General features: G+C 34.5%; 3 protein-coding genes across 3 annotated transcripts; 2 read left to right on the forward strand and 1 right to left on the reverse strand.

Moving 5' to 3' along the window:
• Positions 1–553: 553 nt before the first annotated feature.
• Positions 554–9,985, forward strand: LOC117100684. Its single transcript, XM_033240468.1, has 5 exons — positions 554–656; positions 1,418–1,498; positions 2,539–2,657; positions 5,392–5,585; positions 8,628–9,985. Exons 2-5 carry the CDS (start codon positions 1,443–1,445, stop codon positions 8,736–8,738), a joined length of 480 nt encoding a protein of 159 aa, XP_033096359.1. The 5' UTR covers positions 554–656; positions 1,418–1,442; the 3' UTR covers positions 8,739–9,985.
• A 463-nt stretch (positions 9,986–10,448) lies between these two features.
• LOC117100700 (centromere protein L-like) lies at positions 10,449–17,014 on the reverse strand. The gene is made up of 10 exons (XM_033240486.1): positions 16,889–17,014; positions 15,955–16,111; positions 15,446–15,618; positions 14,303–14,393; positions 13,563–13,765; positions 12,409–12,473; positions 12,193–12,312; positions 11,597–11,699; positions 10,930–10,992; positions 10,449–10,759 (listed from the first exon to the last, which is right to left on the reverse strand). The coding sequence occupies exons 2-10, from the start codon at positions 16,109–16,111 to the stop codon at positions 10,685–10,687; spliced, it is 1,050 nt and encodes a 349-aa protein (XP_033096377.1). The 5' UTR covers positions 16,889–17,014; the 3' UTR covers positions 10,449–10,684.
• A 214-nt stretch (positions 17,015–17,228) lies between these two features.
• On the forward strand, positions 17,229–23,331 carry LOC117100685 (RNA polymerase II subunit A C-terminal domain phosphatase-like). The gene is made up of 6 exons (XM_033240469.1): positions 17,229–17,483; positions 18,860–18,943; positions 19,219–19,309; positions 19,805–19,930; positions 20,374–20,624; positions 21,052–23,331. The coding sequence occupies exons 1-6, from the start codon at positions 17,251–17,253 to the stop codon at positions 22,586–22,588; spliced, it is 2,322 nt and encodes a 773-aa protein (XP_033096360.1). The 5' UTR covers positions 17,229–17,250; the 3' UTR covers positions 22,589–23,331.
• The last annotated feature ends 541 nt before the right edge of the window (positions 23,332–23,872 follow it).

Raw genomic sequence — 23,872 nt, forward strand, 5'->3', positions numbered from 1 at the left:
ACACACATAAACATATATATATACATACATATGTATATATATACGTATATGTATATATATATATCAATATATATGTATGTATATATATATATAAATATATATATATGTATAAATATATATATATATGTATATATATGAATATATATATGTATATGTGTATATATATATACGTATATATATACATATATGTATATATATATATATATACACGTATATATACTTCTAAAAGTCGTGTATCATGCATAGGAACGTTGACGCCTGCAAGGCTCTGGTTCTTTGGTTAGTTTGATAGTCGTGGCTTGCCAGTCGTCTTTAGTTGAACTAAACCTAGGACTTGATTTAGTCGTAGTTAAAATTTCGACTACATTGTTTGTGAATACAAATTGAAGTTAAAGATGCAACTAGCACTAAATTAAGTTCTAGATCGAAGTTCGACTAAAGTTTGTTTTAAGAATACGGGCGTGAATGTATTAGTCTGTATCGGCATAAAATTGCAAACACAACTAGGAATATGCACAGTAAGTGGAGGAGGTTGCACTATGATGTGATTTGACCTCTTTGTATTTTTATTTCAGAATTTCAGACAAACTCACATTCTCCGGTGTCTTAAAAAAGTACCTACATACAACAGAAAGTAACCCAATTCATCGTCAGAGGTAAGAGCATCATTGAGCTAAGATTGGTGATGCTACCCTTTGGAGTTTCAAAAAATGGAAATATTTAATGGACAAATATGCTTTTAAAATAGTTTATGCTGTAGAGATGTACTGTAACCCTTAGCTCCCTGGAGGCGACTATAATTGCCAAGGCATTCCACCATAGACTGCTGGAGGACTGGCCGAGCGTTAAGGCAGGGGCACGCTAACTACAGCCTTAACATCGGCGCTGGTTCCAGCCTCTACTCGGCCAGGGTTCAGTTGGTAAAACCAAGTGTTCTCGGATACGGATTTTAAATGGCAGGTCCAGTGTACACATCTGGCTCGTGTGCACTTTAGAGAAGGCATTTCATCTTCTGTCGTGGAACATAACCGTAAGTGCCCCTTTACAACGGCTGAGGTAGTCATGGACCACGCCATACGCAATTCAGCACAATGGCGTTGCAAATTATGGATTATTCTCCTACCTTTACCTTTACTATAGTCATTTTCGGGGACTAGGGAAACAAAACATTATGTTTAATACATTAGTTACTTAAACTCTGTACCACCATTTAAATCTCTCTTTTACTTTTATTTTAAATCAATAGTTAATCTATTTTTTTTTAATTCAACATCTGTCAATTCAGTTTCTTTTTAACAAATGCCATCATTGGCCAATAATTATGTTGAAAAATTTGACCTGTTTCAGAACCTAAAACAGCATATGCTGTGCTTTCAAAAACTGCCTATGATGATAATTCACACTCGTATTTTAATAGGTTAAAAGAATACATATGTGACGACATGGGCAATGTGGAAGCCTATATGGAGTATGACAGAAGCAGTCAACAAAGTAAAAAGTAAGCATTTTTCAGAAACCTGGCAGTTTTAAAAGCCTGTTTATACTTGCAACGATAACGATAAAAAGTTAAAAAGCAATTGTTCATACAGAAAATAATATAAATAAGAAACGTTTCAACACTACGACAATTCAGTAATGATTTATCATATATATGATAAAATATTTTATATTATATTATTATTTTTAATTATTTTTATTATTATTGTATACAAGATAAGTTGTTATCGAATCGTCCTAGTGAGAAAACTTTTCTTATTACTTTTATCTTTCTATAATTTACTTTTAGCTTTTTATTGTTATCGTTATCGTTGCAAGTGTAAACAGGCCTTAAGCATTGCAACGCAAATGTGTTATTTAAGCAAACTCTATTATAACCCTCCCGCGTTCTGAAAATTTAACCATGCTTTAGTTAGGCGTAATGCTGTATATTGCCTTATTACGTCAGCCAAGGGAGGTCATGTATTCAGCACTGTCTGTCTGTCTGTCTGTTAGCAAGAATACGCAAAAAAAAAATGAATGGATCATCATAAAATTTTGTGTAATGGTACATGATAGTCAAAGATAGAGACCATTCAATTTTCGAAAGACAAGGTCAAGGTCACAGAAATTCAATTGTTAACTCTCGGACATAAAAAAAAATAATGAAATCACCCCTAGTATTCAAGTATTGTGTCTTAATACGACGGGCGATTACATTATTTTCGTGAGGGTATTTTGCGGCACTCAAGAAAATAATGTGCCTGAATACAACAGAAGATTACATTATTTCCTTGAGGGTATGCTGCAGCACTCGAGAATATAATGAAAAATAGTTAAAAGGATTTGTAACAGTTACGGTTAAAAAGATTTGAATGAGTTACCTGTCAGTTGCCTCTGCACTTTAGCCCAGCCAAAATTTCAATTTTGAATTTTAAAGCTGGTAATTGTATTTATTTTCTGTGTACACATTAAACGTCAAGATGAGTGATCTCACAAAATACATTTTGTATCCAATCAGCATTAATTGATTAATTAATTCCATTGTGTTTATTTTAATAGGTATTACAAACTTGATCTTGATAAGCCTATTGAAGAAAACTTAAAAGGGAAGTTGGTCATTGAGTTTCCCACAGTTCATGTGGTTCTGAAGGGTGATGCAGACGTTTATAAAACAAAAGGTAGGCCTAAATGAGTGTGTAGTGCTATAGAGTTTTGGCGATATTGGACAGTAGTAATAAAGCTTGGAACCTACAAATTTCCAAAATGTAAAGATAATTATAGTGATAAGGCCAAAAAAAAAATGTTTGTGTTGCCCTTAAAATGGATATGAAATGGACTTCAGATTTCATAAACACTTACCAAGTTTGTATGAATGTATAAATCAAATACACAAATGCAATAATAAAACATGATAATACAATATTTTATGAAAAATGCGACTTTATAAAATATATCGACAATACGGAAGTAAACAGCTTCGGCCATTACGATTCCCTACATACACGGTCGCCGGCTCTCAATGAAGTTCGGTAACTCACCTGGACCGCCGGAAACGCGCGAAGTTTTGATAGTTGTTTAAAATGCCATCAATTTGCCAAGTAGGTTTGTGCCTAGACACGATTACACGATAACCATGACGATTTTTAAAATCAGTATTTCACACCAACCATTCTATTCCTTGTCGTAAATGAAGATTACGTGGTAGGCCAAATGCAACTAAACGGTCAGCTTTACGTTGCATTTCAGCCACGCCAGCTGGGAGGAGTACTTCTTCGCGTGCCTCCACTCCATCTACCACCGCTAGCCTAGGTTCGTTTTCAAATAATCTCACTGCTTGATTCCTTGCAAAAATGTTTTCAAATTCATTTACATCGTCGAAATCAATGTCAGTATTTTCTGATAGGTCAGACATCATATAATATTTATCAAATATGGGATTACGAAGCAAAAATTTGTCGCGATAAAACTTCTTGAACGTCTTGTACTTGATACGCATCGCTGACGACCGGCTCTCTAGATTTGCAAAGGTTGCCATGCTTGAGTCATTATTTGTGCGAAATTTTGTTGATTTTTTAATTTAAAATCGTTTCTTACTCGATTTATGATGGCTTGTAAGCTTACATTTTTATATAAAAATCATCACTATACATTATTATTAAAGTATACGAAATTTAAATGTTACACTTTATATTTTAAAAAAGTTATCGCCAGAAAACTATACCAGAGTGAGTAGAGAGAGTGGTAATGTATTCGCGAATGACGTCACTCGCGAATTTTATAGATTTTCACTAACGTCTCCTAGCCCTCGGGTATTTCCATATTTTGTATACAAAACCCTTCTAATACAACCTAATAATTATAAAAATGTTATTTTCTAATGGAAAAAATCGAAAATCCATTTCATATCCATTTTAAATGAAAAAATTTGAGATAGTTTTTCGGTCGATCGGATTTTTGATTTTTTTTTTTTTTTTTTTTTTTTTTTTTTTTTTTTTTTTTTTTTTTTGAAGTAATACCTGGAATAGGATAGGCCTCAATCTGCTGTCCCAGTATTATAAAGATCCCAGGCCTCGTAGGCAACACAATAGAAAGATGGCAAGCTTGCCAAACAAAAAATTTCAAATTAATGACGGAATAAATACTAACCAAGTGTATATTGAAATAAATTTAACAAAAACTTTGAAACGTAAAATAATTTGTGCGTTCAATCCACATAATTACGATTGGACAGGTCGAGCAACACCATGGCTATGAAAAATGGCCAAACAAGCGCCTTCTATGTAATATTACAGTCGAAGTTAACTTTAAGAAAAAAAAAAATTAAATATTTCGTTCATGGTTGGCCTAAAACCGTAACAGAGCCTAGAATGTCTAGCTATGTACCGGCTTTAAAGCGATGGCTAGACCTAAGCCTGTTTTTATCTATTCCCCAGTAAACCGTAAGGTAATGAATTTGATAGTTGATTCAAGCAACCATTAGTTGTACAGTAGTAAAGAATAGGTAATGCCTAGGCCTCTCTAGGTCTAATCGTGGCTTGACAACTCAGCGCCAGAGATCCAATGTTTTGTGCATAAATCGTCGTCATCGCAGTTGGTTCTCAAAATTATGCCTTCTATTTTACCAATTTTGCGCATGCATCTATGGCCCGATTTCTTTGAAGAAAATTAAAAAAAAAAAAAAGCTGACCCAATTTTTTGAAAAATTTTGGTCAGTCGCAGAGGGCAATAACACAACATATTTTTGTTTGGCCTAATGATCATTAGTAATGGTTGAATGGATGACAGATGCTGCAACAGTGACAAAACAACTGCGATGAACGATGAAAGCACTGGTGATGCATTTTTTTTCACCTAGTCATTGTGCACTTTAAAAGTCATACCACTTCTTCTCCCTAGTTGGGGGGGGGGGGGAGTTTCCAAATCATGTACAGTTGTAATGGTCTAGGTATGAAGCCCAGGAAGGTAGCCTTATGGATAATCTCTGTTTAATACATTAACATTTTTATTGTGGTTTCTTTTGCCAATGATATTGATTTTTTACTATTTTTTGGTGTTTTTTTGTTTTTGCTATTGCTCTGGTTTTGCCTTCTGATTTTTGCTATTTGTCTTGATATTATTATTTCTAATATTTTAAAACTGTGTATTTTATATGTTTGTTAAGGATCGCTTAATATCAGCTCTCCATTGAGCTGCACGGGCTATTCTCATGTAATAAAGTTCAAATTAATAAATAAAATAAATAGCGGTTATTTATTTAGCCCCCTGACTGAAAAAAACAAGTTGTTTTTTTTTTGTGAAGGGTTCCATGGAGAAAAAATAGGTTTACACAAAACAATCTCTTATTTAATCAATAATATATTTCTGTAACTAACTTTTCGTCAACAAGTGTGCAAGTTTTGTTTTTAATTTCAGTACTCACAGAAGATATCAAAAATGAAGTCACAAACATAAATCACATTATCACCAGTCCATCAAGAAAAGAAAGTGTGCAAAATGAAACAATGGAGGATTCTAGTGAACAAGTAGAACTGGAGGAGGAAAGGGAAAATGATGAAGCAAAGGTGGAAACTGTTGAAGACCTAAGCATCATCGCAGAGCAAAGAGAAGTGAGTGAATGATACTGTACTTTGGTTAATGCAGACGTACTTCTCATGTTTGGAAAAATGCATTTCTGTAACTTTGCTTCAGATTTCCATAGTAAATGAATATTTCCGTAGCACCTAATAATTTGCCTTGAGGGCAAGATACCGTATTGGTTGCTCAAAATTATAGCACAGCTGTAGAATTTAAAACAAACTGGACAGGATGAAGATTTATGCGTCACTTTTTAGGACAATCAGGTCCACTTTCAAATTGGGTTCGATCGACCTGAAAATGGGCCCTTTTTTCCTGTGTCTGATCAATCGTCTGTAATTCGACGAACGGGACAGGATGAAGACTTACGGGCTATTTTTTTTCTTAGTTTTCACGATGATTTATCAGTGATTCGACAAGTATTTGTCTAGGGAAAATGTAACCAAATATCCTGATGGAAAAGTAATTTGTTCTGGACTTCAGACCTATTTATTTATGGCTCCATGCCTATGATAAATTTCCATAGTATTTTTGTCCATTTCTATATGTTTGTAATTAGGCTAAATTTCTGTAGCATCTAGGCCAAATTAAAAGAATTTCCGTAGTACTTGAGAAGTCTGTTAGTGTTATTGATGCATTTTCTACTTGTAGAGCTAAAAATACTTGAAAATTATACATTTAAGCAACTACTGCCTTACAACAGAGAATATAAGAACAGCAATAGAGCATAGAATGCTCATTGAGAGCATAATAATAATAATGCAAAAATGATAATGCGCCTATTAAAAGTTAAAAAGTAACTTACCTGCGGAAGAATCCCATAGAAAGAACAGAAAACAAATAAACGAACAATGCGCCCTTTACACAGCTATTGCAGGATGCCTTTTGTCATTTGTATGCTTTTATTAGCCAGTACTGCACTGTGCCCAGTTTGTTTATCTTTTTTCCACATGATGCAGTACTTTTATAGAGGGCGGTATATTTTTTTTTTTATCATCATGCCAGTGCAGACCAGACTAAGCTCTTGTTCTACCTGTAGTCTTTGTTTATAATCAAAAATAGAAACTAGATTTAAGCTCGTCACTGATCCGCCGCACTTCGACCCTCAGGAAGCGCGAGCGGTGCAGATTGAAATGTTTTTAAATTTTCAAAATGGCCTAAAATATGCTCTAGATTTTTAAAAAAGTGTAATTTGAAACATTCTAAAAGATTTACGCTTGCGTATGCGGACGTCTTGACGCCTGTGCGCATGTCAATGGCACACAAAGTTAACTCCTTATATGAATACAGTGTCGGGAACCCAAAAATGAAACAAACCGTACTTTCCAGCTTTAGTACGTGCTTAGTGCGTAAAAATAAGCGTACTGTGGATAAATTATGGAAAATTTTGCAATGCTGAAAATGTCCTGAAACGTGCTTTAAATTACCTGAATAGTTGAGAATTTCTAAATTTTGCCGCACACACACTCTCTGTCGTCAAATATTTTTGACAAAATTGAAGAGAGATAAAAGGGCTCCAAAAATTCATTCTTTTTGACCATGATGACGTCGTCAAAATAAAGGGACACTTCTGAAAGAGAATTATCTCAGCTACAACATACTCACAGGTGGGAGAAGATCAATCAAGTATAAGCGAGATATGTTCAAACGAGTATAAAATAATGTCTTAAATAAAATTTATTTTTTTCTTAATTCAAATGGCAGTATGATGATGTCATAATGTCCGATCAGCCATAATGAACTATAAAATCATATCTACAACTCGTGTGCTTTCAGAATATGTAATAAAAATTGGGGGTTACCTTTCATCCTAAGGAGCTATAACTGATTAAAAATAGGCATTATTTTAAGCATATATAATTGTTTGCGCACGTTAAGAAGCGCAAACGGAAAACTAAGGTACATGACATTCAACCTTGACCTGAAGTTTATGCTCACTTAATATGATTCAGAAATGAGGAATGGTTAGGATGATTATGGGGTCTTCAATGTTTTGAGGAAAAAAAGAATGAGGGGGTCTAAAAAAACATTTATTTTGACCATGATGACGTAATCAAAATGTAAGCAGAAGTCACATATATGAAAGAAAATTGTCTCAGCTATAACATACTTAAAGTTGGAAGACGATCGATTAAGGATAAGCGAGATACACTCAAATGCAAATTTTCAAAAATGACGTTATCGATAAAATCAGTTTTGTTGAATTCAGATGGCAATACGTCACAATGTCCGATCAGCCATTATGATCTATAAAATCATATTTACAACTCATGTGCTTTCAGAATATGTAATAAAAATGGGGGGTTACCTTTCATCCTAAGGAGTTATAACTGATTAAAAATAGGCCTGATTTTAGCATATTTTCACTGCACAAATCCGCACAAAGGTCCCTATGTTTGATGCGCACGTACGACATTGCTATTGGCCATAAGATGACCAAAAACGATTGAAATTTGTGAAAAAAATTTCAGTAACCCAAAATATGTAAAAAAAACCTCATTTCTACCTTCCGTACATGCTGCGCACGTAAAATTGTGCGTGCGCGGTGGAAAAATTACAAAAAATTTGAATTTCTCAAAATGGCCTGAAACATGCTCTAATTTAGTCAAAAAGTGATTTCCAAGTACGTGTAAGCGTAAAATTAGGGTACATTACATTCAACAATAAACCGAAGTTAATGCTCACTTAATACGATTTCGAAATGGCAATTGGTTAGGCTGATATGATCGATAATGTAAAAAAGCAAAATTGCGCGTAGATGACGTCACGCACGACTGAGCGCGTTGAAAACCTTACCGTAACTATTCCAGGCGAAGCCAAAATGTTTAATGAAGCGACCTTGTGCGTAGCTCTCGGCAAATTTGAGATATCGTGCGAACAATAATTGCCAGAAAGTAGAATAAAAAAAAAAAGACCTGACAATAACAAGAGGTGATCCGCAAATGCTTCGGATTACCAATTATGACACATCGCTGTCTACTTATGTTTGAATTAAAATATTTTCTTGTACTGTATGCAAGTTATGTAGCCTATAAACTATCAATTTTCATTAAAATTATGTATTTTTTTTTCAGCAATATAATGAATTGGTAGAAGACGTTCGGGTGGCACATACTAACCAACACAGGTCAAATGAACTGGAGGAGGGAGAAATTAGTGACAACGAGGAAGTCATAGAAGGATAAATAATATTTTAATGCAGACCAAGAATCATTTTAAAGATTGACCTATGAACACAAAAATTGTTTGACATCATCTCCGAGCACCCATTTATCTCTCAATAGATGCTGAGCTGACAGCGCCCTTGCATTCATTTCCCTAGCTTTTGACTGCATAAAAAATAGCATTCATAAAGACAGTGGAACGACCATCAGCTTACGAATTATCTATTTTTGAGACAACACGATACCGTCTGCTGATTGTGGGGATTGTCATTAAAAACGATCCATTTACCTGCCTCTTGATCAGTGACGTAATACATACCCTTGTACGACCAATCCATTACTTGTCGGGTGCGGTGAGGGCCCGGCTTAACAGCTATGAGCTTTCACCGACTAGAGCCAAGAACGCGGGATATTCTTCAGCATTTTTCATTTTGCCCCAAGTTGTCCATTCATGGAGCTGAACAAAAAAAAGCATCAAAAGACGTTGAAGCGGACAGAGGGTTCTATAGCCCCCAGGGTAGCAGGGCCCAGGCTTTTTTAGTTAGGCCACTATCAGCAGCAGTATACCAAGTTTTATCTCCTTCAACAGTCGGCCGATGCGGATTGAATTTTAATAAAAATCTGTTCAGACTTCCACCGCAACGTCTAGTGCTCACAGGGATCGCAGTTAGATTTGTTGTACGACGCAGTGATGGCCCGGATTTACTCTCAACATTACTATGCTTGGCCAAAGGCAACGAGCAATACAGCCACACCTGGTAGTGCATTGAATGTAAATTTTAACTTCGGAATATATAAAATGGTGATTGATTTATAAAGCAATTAGTTGAATTTTAAGGCAGTGTTGGGAAAAGCATCATCGGAAGAGCCATATATTATTTGCATTAAAATTTTAAGACGAGAGTGATATCGTGATAAGAAGTTAAAAGGTAACTTAATCAAATGCATGAATAATTCTGTATTTTCTATACTGCATTCTTTCATAAAATCCGAAATTGTCTGGTAAACTGATTTTCATAATGAAATGGCTAGAAACAAATTCTTACGATCATTGTTTTGTATATGAATAATTTGTTTGTGAGACTAGTGCATGAATTTAAAAACCAAATATTTCACTAAACAATATAAAACCATTTTATTGTATTATCACAAACTTCTAATACTTTTTTTACATGAGAAAGTGTGTGCATTCTTAAAATATAATTGCTATTCAGGCATGATGTGCTATTACTCAAAACCTATGATTTAACTAATTTCAGTGTTATACAGAGGTTAATATCCGCATCAACATTACAAAATATAATATACAGTACATAAATATAATAACTGAATGATAAACAAAGGCAAGGTCAGTCTTTACGGCGCTTTTGCTTGCACGATGCGGTAGGACGTGGAAGTTAAGGACGCAATTTTGCCAAATCTACGTTGAGGTGAGAAAGTATGACGGTCGTGCAAAGCTCCCTATTAAAATCCATTGACAATTTTTTGGTATTAGAAAAACTAGATTTTAAGGAATCGAAAAATAAATAGTATTTTTATTTTAAGCAAGCCCTTGGTTTCTTTTTCTATGAACTTTGGATAGGCTACTTTATAAGAGCGGGGGCTTCTTTTGAAAATGAATGCTGTAAATTTTGGGCACTAGGTTCCGGTAATATAAAACAATAAATAGGGCCACTGTAACATCAGTATGTATCATGGAGTGTATTAACCGGCATTAAATCACCTAAACTACTGTGTAAACTGAGCATGTTTTTAATATAGGCATTTGTTTCTTTGAAATTCATGTACATTGTAAGTACTACCCCGAAAAGAAGCCCATGGTGTACTGTTTGAGATGAGCCCATTGGGCTTCTATTTGAGATTTTACCGTATGTAGGTAAGTATCAAAGTTCTTGAACATTTTTATATTGGACATTGTAATGTGACTGCTATTGCTTCTGAGAAAAAACTTCTGTTCAGCAGACCTTTTAAACAGCAGTGTTTGCAAGTGCCAGCTCAGTCAGGTAGGCTAGAATATGGATAACCTGGTTCTCGGAGAGTATCTGAAAGAAATAAAAGATCATCACTTCAATCAATCTAGGTTAATATAGCTCAACATTGGCAGTACTGTATATCCAGTGGTGGTTCCAAACCAAGGGGACTGACTAGGTCCTCGGTCAGGGTCTGGAATAAAAATCTCTGGTAGGCTTGAAAATTCTATCAAGTAGCTTACCTTTAATTTGCCCTTGTGCCCAACAAATGCAACAGTCGTTCCAATCCTGGTTATTTTCATGGCCTAAACAAAAAAAGGAACTTAATAAACTATCAAATTATTTCATATTTCATCTGTGCTTGCTTGCTTATTCTATGTGTAGTAGCATGTAATTTTACACATGACTTTGTGCAATTCTTCAATATTACACTTTTCTTTTTAGTTAAATTAATTGAGTTCCTAGCGTAGGTTATTAACCTAGATGCATTCAATTTCCTCATAGTCAACAGTGTACAATATCCTACAATGTTGGTGTAATGTGTACATTCTTTTGGTTTGATAAATGGATAACAATCATAGCAGTTCAGCCTAATGGTTGCAGTTCTGCTATGCTGAGCAAGGCACTTTACCTACAGTTTTCCACCAAGAAGTACAAGTGAGTACCTACAGGTGTAGGTTCAAACACAAAATGCACAATTATGAAATTCTCCCCAGAGACCCGAGTAAATGCGCTTGATTCAGTGACCAGGGGTAATAATGTGAAGCGCTTAGCCTTGGTGGTATTGAGCGTTATACCGTAAAACCCATATTATATTGATTAGAAGCCCATGGGCTTGTATTTGAGATTTTACAGTATAAGTCAATAATAATATATTAGACAAACTTGCCAACTAGTTGGCATACTTACTGCAAGATAAACTCTAAAATGACGAAAGAAATGGCACTCAAGACTTTTGATGTATGCTGCGACCTCTTCACCAGTGACCTCGGATGACCCTTCTTCATGAATTCTGTTGACAGAAAAATGATCTGTACAGTGACAGAGTAGTAACTGCAAACACTACCAATAATAATAATAATAGTTATTGAATTCAATAACAATGCATTAGTAAACCATTATTATATTACTATCTGTATTATAATGAAAATAACAGTACAGACAATAATAATAATATTAAAAACTTGAGTTTAGATCAGGGCTTTGACATGGTTTGGTCAAACCCCGCTCTCCACCTTCTATATTGCACAATCAAATAGACGGCAAACTATCCTATTTACCACATGCTAGAATGCTTTAAGTGCAACAAGGGTCCCAGGTTCCCCTGAAACTGCCTGGACCCTTGCTTTTTATATGTGAATCCTGGATACTGGCATGTGCGTAATTATTGTGTATTCCAAAACTGAATTACACATGTACCTGTACTATTTGCTCCATATTATATTACACTGTAGATGATTACATTACAATTATTTGTCTGTAAATTAAGAAAATCGTAGTAATACCTATCCCACAATATTTTAGCATCTTTAGCCTCAATAGTCATTGTTATACTTTGAAGACCTTTGACCTCTTCAGGAACACTATACAGCAGTTCAATTGGCTTCTTACTATCCTCTGTCAAAAAATTAAGAGTATAATATATTAGACATTTTTATTTTATACTCATTCAGAAGCAGCCTCGCCACTTACAGAATTAAAGGACAGAGTTTTTTTCTGACAAGAGAGGAGGTGTTTTTAGTATTGGGCAGAACATCAGGGGTTTAATTATACAGTCAAATTCAGTCTGGAAAACAATTAAACCATAAAAATAACTTTAAAAATAGATAAATAATAACAATAATTACAATATAATAATAATAATAATAATAATAATACACAATTGTAAAAATACTGCTACTGTACAGTACCAACAAAAAAAGAAGGAAAAGCAAAAATTGTGTGCAACAGTTGCGATATCGACTTTCAGGTTGGGAGTTTGCAACCCTTGCTGCGTCACTTGTGTCCTTGGTGGGCGAAGCACTTTATCAACATTGTCCCTTTCCACCCAGACATATATGAAGAGTACTAAGGAGGTGCCAATACGCTGATTTATTTCACGCAGCAAATTACGGAATACTCGCTCCCCTAGTGAGCTGACTATGTGTACCAGTGGCTGATATAATAATGTGAAGCGCTCTGAAACTTAGTTGTGCAGAGTGCTATATATAAATACCAACATTACATGTAAATATTTATACATCTTTTCTATATATTCTGTACGTTGTTCAATGATTGTTTTTTTTTTAATGTTCAATCTCTATGAATTATAATTAAAAATATCAGGGGTCGTTTAATGTTCAATCTTTTATGAATTGTTACACAGTGATACCCGTCGCCAACAATTTCCATGAGACAACTGATAAAGTAGTAAAAATGTGCAACTATTGTAAATTTGCAGAAAAAAGTAATTTTCTCGGAGATTCGTGCACGATCGCGGGAGGCTCCAGCAACATGCGGGACACTTGAGACCCTTGTAATATTTTAATGATGTACATGTACTTTATTTTGAAAATGTAAATTTCAATTTGTTCCAAGCAATTTCAAATAAAGAACCTTTTATCTCCAGTTTGCTGTAATGTGTTGAGTGCTGCCAACAAACCGTCGTCATCAGGGCTACTGTCAGTAGTCCCAGTTATAAAAACATCATCTTATCGCTTTACTGCAACAGAAATTGCAGGACTAGAGTAATGTAATTTTTTAATAAAGTTTGTTAAATATATATATATTGCTTTGCATCACAAAAATGTAATGTTCGCCAAGCCAGTGTTTGGTACAAACAGTGGTTCTTGTTGAGGCTTATTAAATTTATACCAGGTTATAGTAAGTTTGTTACCTGAAGAAAATTAAGCACTGCACTTGTAGTGGCTGCAGGACCCTTAACCAACAACAGAGGCAGTCTTGTAAAATCATTAGCTACTTTCATCTGCTCAGCCTCATCAAAATCAGCCTCTACGCTAATGAGGACAGCATTGAACTGGGTCTGAGTGGAACCTGACCTCTTTGAGGTCACTGTGACCTCTACAGCTTCCGAGTCATCTAAAATTCAATTAAGGGGAGAAAATTATAAAATTATTCATCACATAGGATAGTTCATATCTTGGTGTGATATGCCATCATGCTCGTGGGAAAATCACATAAAAAAAATTGTTCTTTTAAACTGCATGATGTCACAAGTTGTAAAGCCCTGTCTAGACTATCAAATTGTCAAAAACATGTGACATACCTAAATATGGTCATCGTGACATCACATCATGAACATATATAGGCATGTCATGACTATATATGGGCATATGAAAGACAGAGCTTTACAATAGCGTAACTATACTCAGCCACAATTTAAATTATATATTTTTGATAATGTTGTAATATAGGTTTAGATTAATATATTTTAAACATTTATTTGTTTGGTCATTTAACTTAATTAAATACATAGGCCTACATTTAATTTCATCATCATCATGTCACTAATTTACTACATCTTTCATAGAGGGCCCCTGAATACCAGCTGGCCTTCAAGGCCCAGTTGATAGGGTTCCCCTCTCCATGTTAAGTTGAAATAATAATAATACTCACCAGCCCCCACAGCTAAGCCTTTGAAGACACGAAATACAGCACGATCCAACAAGGCCTCATCTGTGCCAACCCCAGTTCCTTTGTTTGCTTCCTATAAAATATTTATAAATTAATTTTTGCTTTGAGACACTACAACAAAAAAAAAAACACATTAAACAAAAAAACAAAAAAAATGTCTATGGACCCTGTCATATCACCCCTGTACGATACTGTTAAACTAGAGTTTTAGTGCCAGAATGGCTGCTGGATAGAGGCTGCTTCAGTATTTGTTTGTACGAGTAGTGATGGAGTGAGAGTGCCTGCCACTATGTAACTTTTTGTAACATTAAATTCATTATGAATGGTATTAATTTATATTACACTCACTTGTCTACTATTTTGGGGCTGCATCAAAGTCCTATATTCATTTCCTACAACTTGGCAAAATGTTTCATAATAAAAACCTCATAAAAACTTAATAGGGTGGTGATAAATATTATTATTACAGAATAGTATTTTTATTTTGAGTGTGTCATGAAAAATAAACAGATATCAAAATTAAATGCCTTTTTAGTTTAATTATAAAATCGTTTCACTGATCAAACTGAGCTTTCCTATTAATTTTAAAATAGTAAGCATTATAACTTTCTAAATTTGGGAAAATATTTTTTGGGTATGTTTGCCTGCTGTTCACTATTTAAACTGTATTGTTCTGATTTATATCCTGCTATGTGTAGGACTGAAATGAAATACCATATTTATTTAAATAATGCCCCACTTTTAATTAACACCTCCCACAAATAAACACCCTCTCCAGAACCTCATTTTGAATAATTTATTTTTTCCTCAAATAAATGTCCCCCAAAAAGACTGCAAACGAAATCAATAAAATCATTATTCTCAACACATTCTATTAATGTTGCAGTCAGTAAAATTACATTTTTTCTACACCTGTGGTTGGGATCAATTAGTCTTTATGATCTCACAATATCGCACAGTAATAATGTGTTTTATGAAAAATAAAATTAAGGGCGCGTTTGTATGAGTATACGTATCGTTTTTACACTAAAAAAATATATGCCTCCCTTGAAGAAATTTCCCCCTAAAAATCCTCAAGAAATGACCCAGGGTGTTAATTTAAATAAATAAGGTAATGATATTTACCGCCTTCAGCTGGGCCGACAAGTGCCGTGAGTATTTCTTCAGTTGGCTAGGATTATAGCTAAAGTTGTACAATGGTGTTAAGCAATAGGTGTGCCAGGTTTTATTGACGAGTAGTTTCCAGTCATTCACTAGTGCTTCATCAGGTGGTGTCCTTGGTAAATGGCCCGACTTGCCTGAAAGTGCAAATACGCCATAACAAAAAAAGATCGTATTTTGACCAAGAAACAGACAAGGGAGTAGTAAAAGTTTCCAAAGCATTTTTGATATTCTGACAGGGAGTGTTTAGGGTAAACGCACCTTTTCAAAGTCCTAGAAAACACCCAAATCAATTTGCACAACTTCCCAAAACCTGTTTGAATCCTGCTCTTTGCACCAACCCCACTTTTCCTCCCCAAACAATAACGTCCAATCTGTAATAGGAATTTGTATAAGACTGGTGTAGCAATAGTTAGTGACCATAGGTGAACCCGAAGAAATCCTGGTTACTACAGACAAGCCTGCTTATTTACCTATAATCCTCCTTGACTGGGGTGTCTTCGTGTAAGGTGTATGTCTTCGCATTGGCCATGGTGACTTGTAATGATGGCTAGCTGAATTTATTTTGGATAAATTATTCGAGTCAATGAAGCGTACAACCTGTGCTTCCGGGGTGTTCACGACAGACATCTGTAAAATTTTAATTCATAATAATTTAGGTGTACACAAAAAAAACATAAAAAGTGTATTAGTTCAATCCATTTCATTTTTTTTTAATGTCAGACAAAACATGTTTTATTATGTTGTAGAACCGATTTTTCGAAGGCATAATATTGGTCTTTTTGACCAAAAACTGGGAAATGATGGTGAATGAGATACAGATCTTTAAATATTTAAAACCTGGGGGAAAAGGGCGGTTATTCCCCTTTTTCCCACCACTAGGTAGGCCTAGTCTGTAAATGTTCAAAAATCTGTATCTCATTCACCATTCTCTTTTTCTAACTTTTTTCTGTTTTACTTTAAAAATTCAGTTCTACTACTGTACAACATATCAAACTTTGTTTTTCCTTTACAATATAGGGCTAGGCCTAGGCCTACAAGGCCTAGCTAGGCCCCCTACGGCTAATAATGAAGTTACGATAGGTAGCCTAAATTAAAAAAACAATAGAAAAGGCATAGGCATTCGGGCCTTGCCTATCTAGATAAACTTCCTTCCTACAAACGAGTAAATATTTGGCTCGCACACAAATACTCTTTCGCCTCCTAGCCCAGCCTTGCCTACCACTAGGCTAGACGGCGGGCCTAGGGCCTAGTAGTAGCTAGTAGGAATATACTATTACTGTACTAGGCCTAGGCTAGGCCCCTAGTATATAAATAAACCTTTTTTACAGCCTAGCAGGTCCTTCCTACCTACCTACTACTATACTTGATAACCATTAAAAATTATTAAATGCTTTTATTCATTACCCTTTAAGTTTACATAATTTTATAACCTTTTTTGAAAAAATTATATATAATAAACGAGTGAATCTCAAACTTGTGTATAGGCCTATGACGATGTTTTCAAACTTCGCGCTGCCTTTCTTGCAGTTGTAATTAAAACAGCAGACAAACAACGATCATCCTCTGCTGTGAAAATAGAAATTGCATGTCAGTGTTACACAAATTTATTAAATTATATTTTATCTAATAATAAACTCTATACAACAATTAAATATACTGTACATCAAAATATAATATTTAAAAGTATTTTAATTATTTGAATTATTATATTATGTTATCTAAAAATTGGAAAAATATATAATATTTTTTGAATTAATTTTCTCAAAATGGCGGCTTCTGAAAACATCATTCGGTTTTGCGGCAGTCAACAGAGCAAAATTGTCAAGTTGAAAGTTAAAATAGGAGCCAGAGTATCAAAAGGGTCTACTCTTGGATTCTATAAAGTGATCGATGCTAATTCAGACGATGGATATTCTAAAACAACAGAAAAAATACGATCTGAAATGGTTGGAACCGTCAAAGAGCTACTTGTTTTGGAGGGCGACACCATCGAGCCCAGGTCAGTCAGCCGCGAGCTTCAGCTACCGATCAGTGTCAATCCATTTAAATACTTGCAACAACAAAACAAACACTAGGCCTAAATCTACTCGTTTACCCACGAGGGTGTAGGCCCAGAGTTTACTATACAAGTATTGTATTGAGAATACCTACGAAGTTCAAAATGAGAACTATAAATATAGATTTTACCTTGCCCGAGGACTAACCAAACCAACTTGTTTGCAAAAAAAGTAGAAAATATATGCAGGATCAGCCTAGCCTAGGCTCTTAACTTAGGCCTAGGTAGCCTACTCTAGCTCCTCCTAGGCTAGCCTCTACTCTGTAGTAGGTAGAAAGAAGCCTTCAGAGAGAATAGCTATCTATAGATAGGCCCTAAACACAGAAAATATCAGGCAAAATATAAACTGAAACTTGATGTTGAACACGTTTTGTGATTAATTTATTTATAATACTCTAGGCTTATTTAGTATTAATATTATTAGGCCTACAGTATTTGTTTTTGGTATTGTATAAAATTCATTCCCAGCCAGAAATTAAATCAACCAATTTACATAAATAAGATTGTAGTCTGCTGTTCAAAATGAGTATACTACATAGGCCTAGTTAGTTACAGTATGTATGTTCAGTGTTTTAATTTATTGCGTATTTATATATTTTGATGTCGTATTTATATATTGTACAGTAGGGCATACAAATAATTAATTTAATATTACCTTTTTTATAATATACAGGGTATATGTATAATTATCTAACTTGATAATGTTAAGTTCTGTTCTTATTTATTTCCTATTTTGGTATTTTCAATTGTGTTTTTTTTTTATTTTTTATTTCTAATGGTATTCATGCAGTTTCTTGTATTTTTAGTGTTATATTAAACTATGTGCATTTTTTGTTTGATTTTGTTAATTTTGTGCAATTTTGATGTCATGTATTGTTTGTATTTTAAACAAATAATTATTAATTTAGTAACTTATATGTATTCGTTTAATTAAATAAATAATAATTCAATAATTTTCTATCTTGTAATAATATAAAAAATATATATTATAATGTTCAATTTATTTCTCTTTTATTTATAAGCTACTTTTTATGTAGTATTTTATATCTTATAACGTGCAATTTCCACATCTCCATGTTGTTTGTTGTGTGCAAGCGGAGATTTACTGAACTGATAGATGTGCTTGACGCCTGTTCATACCTTCTTTTTCGCTGCTTTTTCTGTCTTGTTACTCTGTTACTTTTACTCTCCGTGTGAGCAGTGATTTGATGAAGCTTAATATGTAAATAAATAATAATAATTACATAATTGTTCTGAGAAAGTCCATCTCTGTTTTCCCAAAATATTATAATATTTTTTTTCTTTTTATAATAATGTAGCACACCATTGTTTGCTGTTCAAGGATGTCTGCATCCAACAGTGATGAAAGATATGTGTGCTGAGTGTGGTGCTGATCTTAGAAAGTAAGCAATCTTATTTATTTTTTTATTTGCAACGTTTGTCCAGATTTTAATGGCAGAACGTCACAAAAACTAACTTTTAATTTGCAGTTTGCATTTTTTTCATTGAGTTTGATTAAATAATGTCTGGTACTGCAACAACAACAACAACATTTATAAGCTCAGTCTACAATTTTATGTGATGTAACGTCATATTACACCCAAATATGGGCATATCACATATATTTGTAACATAAAGCGATTTTATTGTTTTGTTTGGGATTTTTTTTTTTATACAGAGCTCAGGGACAACCTGGTGAAAGAAGTCAGTGCAGCTCTGCATCTGTTGCCATGGTGCATAGCATTCCAGAGCTTCAAGTCAGCAAAGAGGTAAATAAGCTTCAGAAAAACTGCATTTGATCCCAAACCTTGTTTTACGTCAAATGCCTCCTCAGGGGCATAGACACTATGTTGTTGTCTGGCAGTTAACCTTATAAAGAGTGAGTAAATCCGGAAGTGCATGATGGGTACTACCACCATGAGGTAGGTGGTGCCCTATTACAAATCGAATAGAGTTATGAACTCGAACAAAATTGCATTTGAAACATGGTCATAGATACGCAGCCAAACACCTTTTATTATCTTTTGAAGGACGCACTCTAGATCGTGGTAGTACGTTTTCGCGATACTGTACAATAATAGGATTTCGTTTCAAGTGATTACAAACTTCTCAAAAAGGCCTAGGCCCTAAGTAATTACCAAAGCTTTATCTAGAGGTCAGTGAAAATGCAAAATTCAGAATTTCAGAATTATTGTTTGTTTTGTCTCTGATTATCTGGTAGAAGGGTAGGTATTTACACTTTCAGGATATTATTGAATTTGTAGGAGGCAGTAAGTCTGGCGAAGGCTGATGAAGAACGCCTGCTTAAACATCATAAACTGGTTCTAGTTGTGGACTTGGATCAGACCTTGATACACACTACAATGGACGCAGTCCCTGCAACGCTGAAGGTGAGAAAATTGCTACTAACTACAGTATTATTTGTTGAGTCATTTTTATCACCAGATCCCAGTAGTTAACTTGAAAACAATCCTACTTTTCGTATTTCTTAAATTGGGATATTGATATTTTTAATAATTTCTCTATGTTTCATAAAAATATAAGAAAATATTTTATATATTTATTTATTTGTTTTGTTTATCCATTATTTGTTTTGTTTTTTTAATATTTATTTGTTGTTTGTTTTGATTTCTTTTTATTATCATCATTATTTTTTTTATTCTGCATTTCTCTACATTTGTTGATTATCAGTGTTCCCTCCTGTAAACGGCAAGTTTTTTACTTGATGTTGGATGGGAAGATTTATATATAAAGTTAAATAAACATACAGTAATACACTTAATGGGAATTATGTAGTATGATGAAGTTATAAATATTGTAAACTGTTTTTCAGAATGTACATCATTTTCAACTCTGGAACTCCGGGCCGCAGTCGCCTTGGTACCATACTCGCATTCGGCCTGGCTGTCAAAAGTTTCTTGAGGAGATTTCTAAATATTATGAGCTACATATATTCACGATGGGAGCGAGGTTGTATGCTCATACAATTGCTTCATTCCTGGACCCACATCAAAAGTATTTCTCGCATCGTATACTATCAAGAGACGAATGCTTTGATCGCAATCTGAAAACAGCCAACTTAGGGTACAGTTTGTTTTTTTTTCCATCAGTGACACATTATGAATCTTGTGCACCACATAGAAAATTATTATTTCCTTTATTGTTATTATTACTATTGATAGTATTCTTTTATCATTGTTATTCCTATGTATATTACTACAGCAAAGATATTTGGGGAGTTTTTTTGTACTACTGTAAGGAGCTTTAAAATAGAATGTAAATGTGCTTGGTTAACATTTTTGTTTACCATATTTTATTAAAATCAATCATTATTACCAGTTGATTAAATTTTTCAAAAGATCATTTTAAATATTTGCATTATTTTTCTTGTATTCACAGTTATTTTCCATTAACAAAATTAATTAAGGCTTTTATTTTAAACAGTATAATTATTTTCATTCCATCGACACACTGTTTGTAAGATAAATTTGTTGATTTGTTTTTCTTCCAGATCAATTTTTCCCTGTGGTGATTCAATGGTATGCATCATTGATGATCGAGAAGATGTTTGGAGCAATGCCCCGAATCTGATACACGTTAAACCATACTGCTACTTCAGTGGAACGGGGGACATAAACACACCCCCACTCTACCAAAAGGAAGCAAAGGTTGACGACTCTTTCAAACAGATTGCCAGCTCATCTACTGTAAATAAAGAAACAGGAAAAGGATCCCCTGAGGAATCAATTGACACTACTGGTCAGACATCAAATACTAATGGAAGCAAGACTTCTGAATCACTGCTGGAGAGTACAGAGACTGAACTTGAAAATGGAAATTTGGATCAGGTTAAGAAATTAGAAAAAAGTAATTGTACTAGTGAAAGCAAAGATAAAGCAGAAGACATGGAGAATAAGTCCAAGAAACCAGTAGATGAGAAAACAAGTCCTGATAAGGGAGATGAGGATGCTAAAGAAAAGGTACATGGTGAAGATTTGGTAGTTAAAAAAGTTGAAGAAAAAGATGCAAAAGTTGACAATGAGGAAGGAGGTAATTATGATGGAGATGATTATTTGCTATACCTCAAAGAAAATTTGATACAAGTTCATCAAAAGTTCTATGAGGTTTATGATCACTACAAAAGCAAATCCTTGAAAGAAAAAACGTGTCCTGTACCAGATTTGAAAGCAATTGTACCATCAATTCGTAAGTCAATACTAGCTGGTGTTAATATAGTGTTTAGTGGGGTGTTTCCAATTGATATGCCCCCAGAGAAAAGTCGTGCTTGGAGAGTAGCTAAGGAGTTTGGTGCAAATATTTCAGTATCGCTGATTAGTCGTTTTAAAGATAAATCTGGACCAGCAAATGCAACGACACATTTAGTTGCTGCAAAATCTGGTACAGAGAAGGTACGTCAAGCTCGTCGTATGAAGAACGTAAAGATTGTATCGGTTGATTGGTTGTGGTGCTGTCAAGAGAGATGGGAGCATGTTGACGAGCGTCTGTTTCTTCTGCACTCGACGAGGAAATCGGGAAGATCATCCAATAGAAGTCGAAGCAGCACACCAGCATCAGCTTTCACGGATTCTGACCAGGATCAAGAACTTGCCAAGAAAGCAGAAGCAGAGAGGTTGTCAGATGTGCCCAACAAGCCTCCAGCAGGGAGGCTTACTAGACTAAACAGTGACTACAATCCATTATATAGCTTCTCTACTGAAGATTTAAAGTGTATGGACATGGAAGTGGATGATATATTTAACGAGAGCAGCGATGAAAGTCAATCAGACAACTGCAGTGGCGACAATTCACTTGGAAGTGTAACTGTAGCGCCCTCATCGTCAAGTGAAGACAGTCTGGATCCAGAGGAGCCTCATGGATGGAAAAGGAAACGGCCTCAAATCGAATCTGATGAGGAAGAGCGTTTTAAGAAGGTGGAGAAAGAGGATAGCAGCTCAAGCCCTGGCTTAAGCGACGAGGATCGTAGTGAAGATGAAGACAAAATGGCTGCTGCTATTGATGACCTCTTGACCTACAGTAAAGTATTGTGAATCAGTCAACTTTTTTAAATTATGAAAATGCAAGTTACAAATTTTATATGACAAGAAATGATTAAACAGCACATATTGTACCTAGTGGAAATAGGATTATCAGGTTCTCATTGCTGTTTTAACAATTTACAATGTGGCAAACTCTTTGGATTGTTAATAATTAGTGGTCTTTCATTCAAATTAGTAAATTACCAAAATGAAGTTGTATTACAGTATAAAATAATGTTGATTCAAATTTGATTACATATTGTATTGTCAAGTACATTAGAGGGTAGTTTTGAAGTATCAAAAGGGGAATAGGAACATAACTACATCTTCAGAATGTATTTTCATATACAATAAAGGCATATTGCATTTTTGACCAACATCAAGAGGGATCTGCCTCTTTTTGTACAGGAGACCCTTTTGTTATAACAAGTCATTTCGTTTGTATACCAATTTATATACAGTACCTTTATAAATATGTCCATTATTTTCATAGACGGAATATTTTAGATGTATGTGTTATATATATATAGTAATAATGTACATTTTGATATTTGAAATTAAATGTTTTACTGTATTGGCAGAACCATGGAAATGAAATGATCACAAAACATTGGCTCCCAAGAAAATAGAGTCAAGATAAAATGTACAATCAGGTTTTGACAATCTTTTATTATTTAGCTCATTATTGTATTATAAAGTGTTTATATTGTAAAAATCAAATACTTCTTGTAATAAAATAACATTGTTTTCTTTAACATGAATGTATTTCTTTGTTCAATGTTGTTTAGTAATGTAGAATCTTGATTCCTACCAAGGGAAAGAAGGTTCTTCCCATACTGTTAAAGCCAGGATCCGGAAGAATGCATCGTAGAATGCTTCTCCAGTTTTTTTCCTGCTCTATAGTAAATATTGCTCTCACAAGACTTCAATCCTGTGGTGGATCTGGGGGAGTGAATAGGGTACTGTAGCAAGCTACACCCACCATCACCCAAAAAAAAATCCCTGGTTAGCTATGTAATAGTGGTCGGGATGTCTTGTGAAAGCATCTGTGGCTTACCGTAAATCCTTACCCAAGCGCTAATTCGAGAGCGGCGCTTATTAAAAACATTGGCGTGCCTTTTCCATGTTACCTATCTCGCCTACTGTATTCCAGTAGTTCGGTAGGCCATCATAGTCTCTAAATATCGTAAATAAAGGTGTTCGAGAGCGGCGCTTAGCAAAAAATAATTAGCACTTATTCGAGGATTTACGTTATTCTTCCAAACTCAACATATAAACTACTTTTTTTGTGCATTT

This window comes from Anneissia japonica, unplaced genomic scaffold, assembly GCF_011630105.1.
Source record: "Anneissia japonica isolate Jap-2015-1 unplaced genomic scaffold, ASM1163010v1 scaffold288077_len231462_cov166, whole genome shotgun sequence".
NCBI lineage: Eukaryota > Metazoa > Echinodermata > Crinoidea > Comatulida > Comatulidae > Anneissia > Anneissia japonica.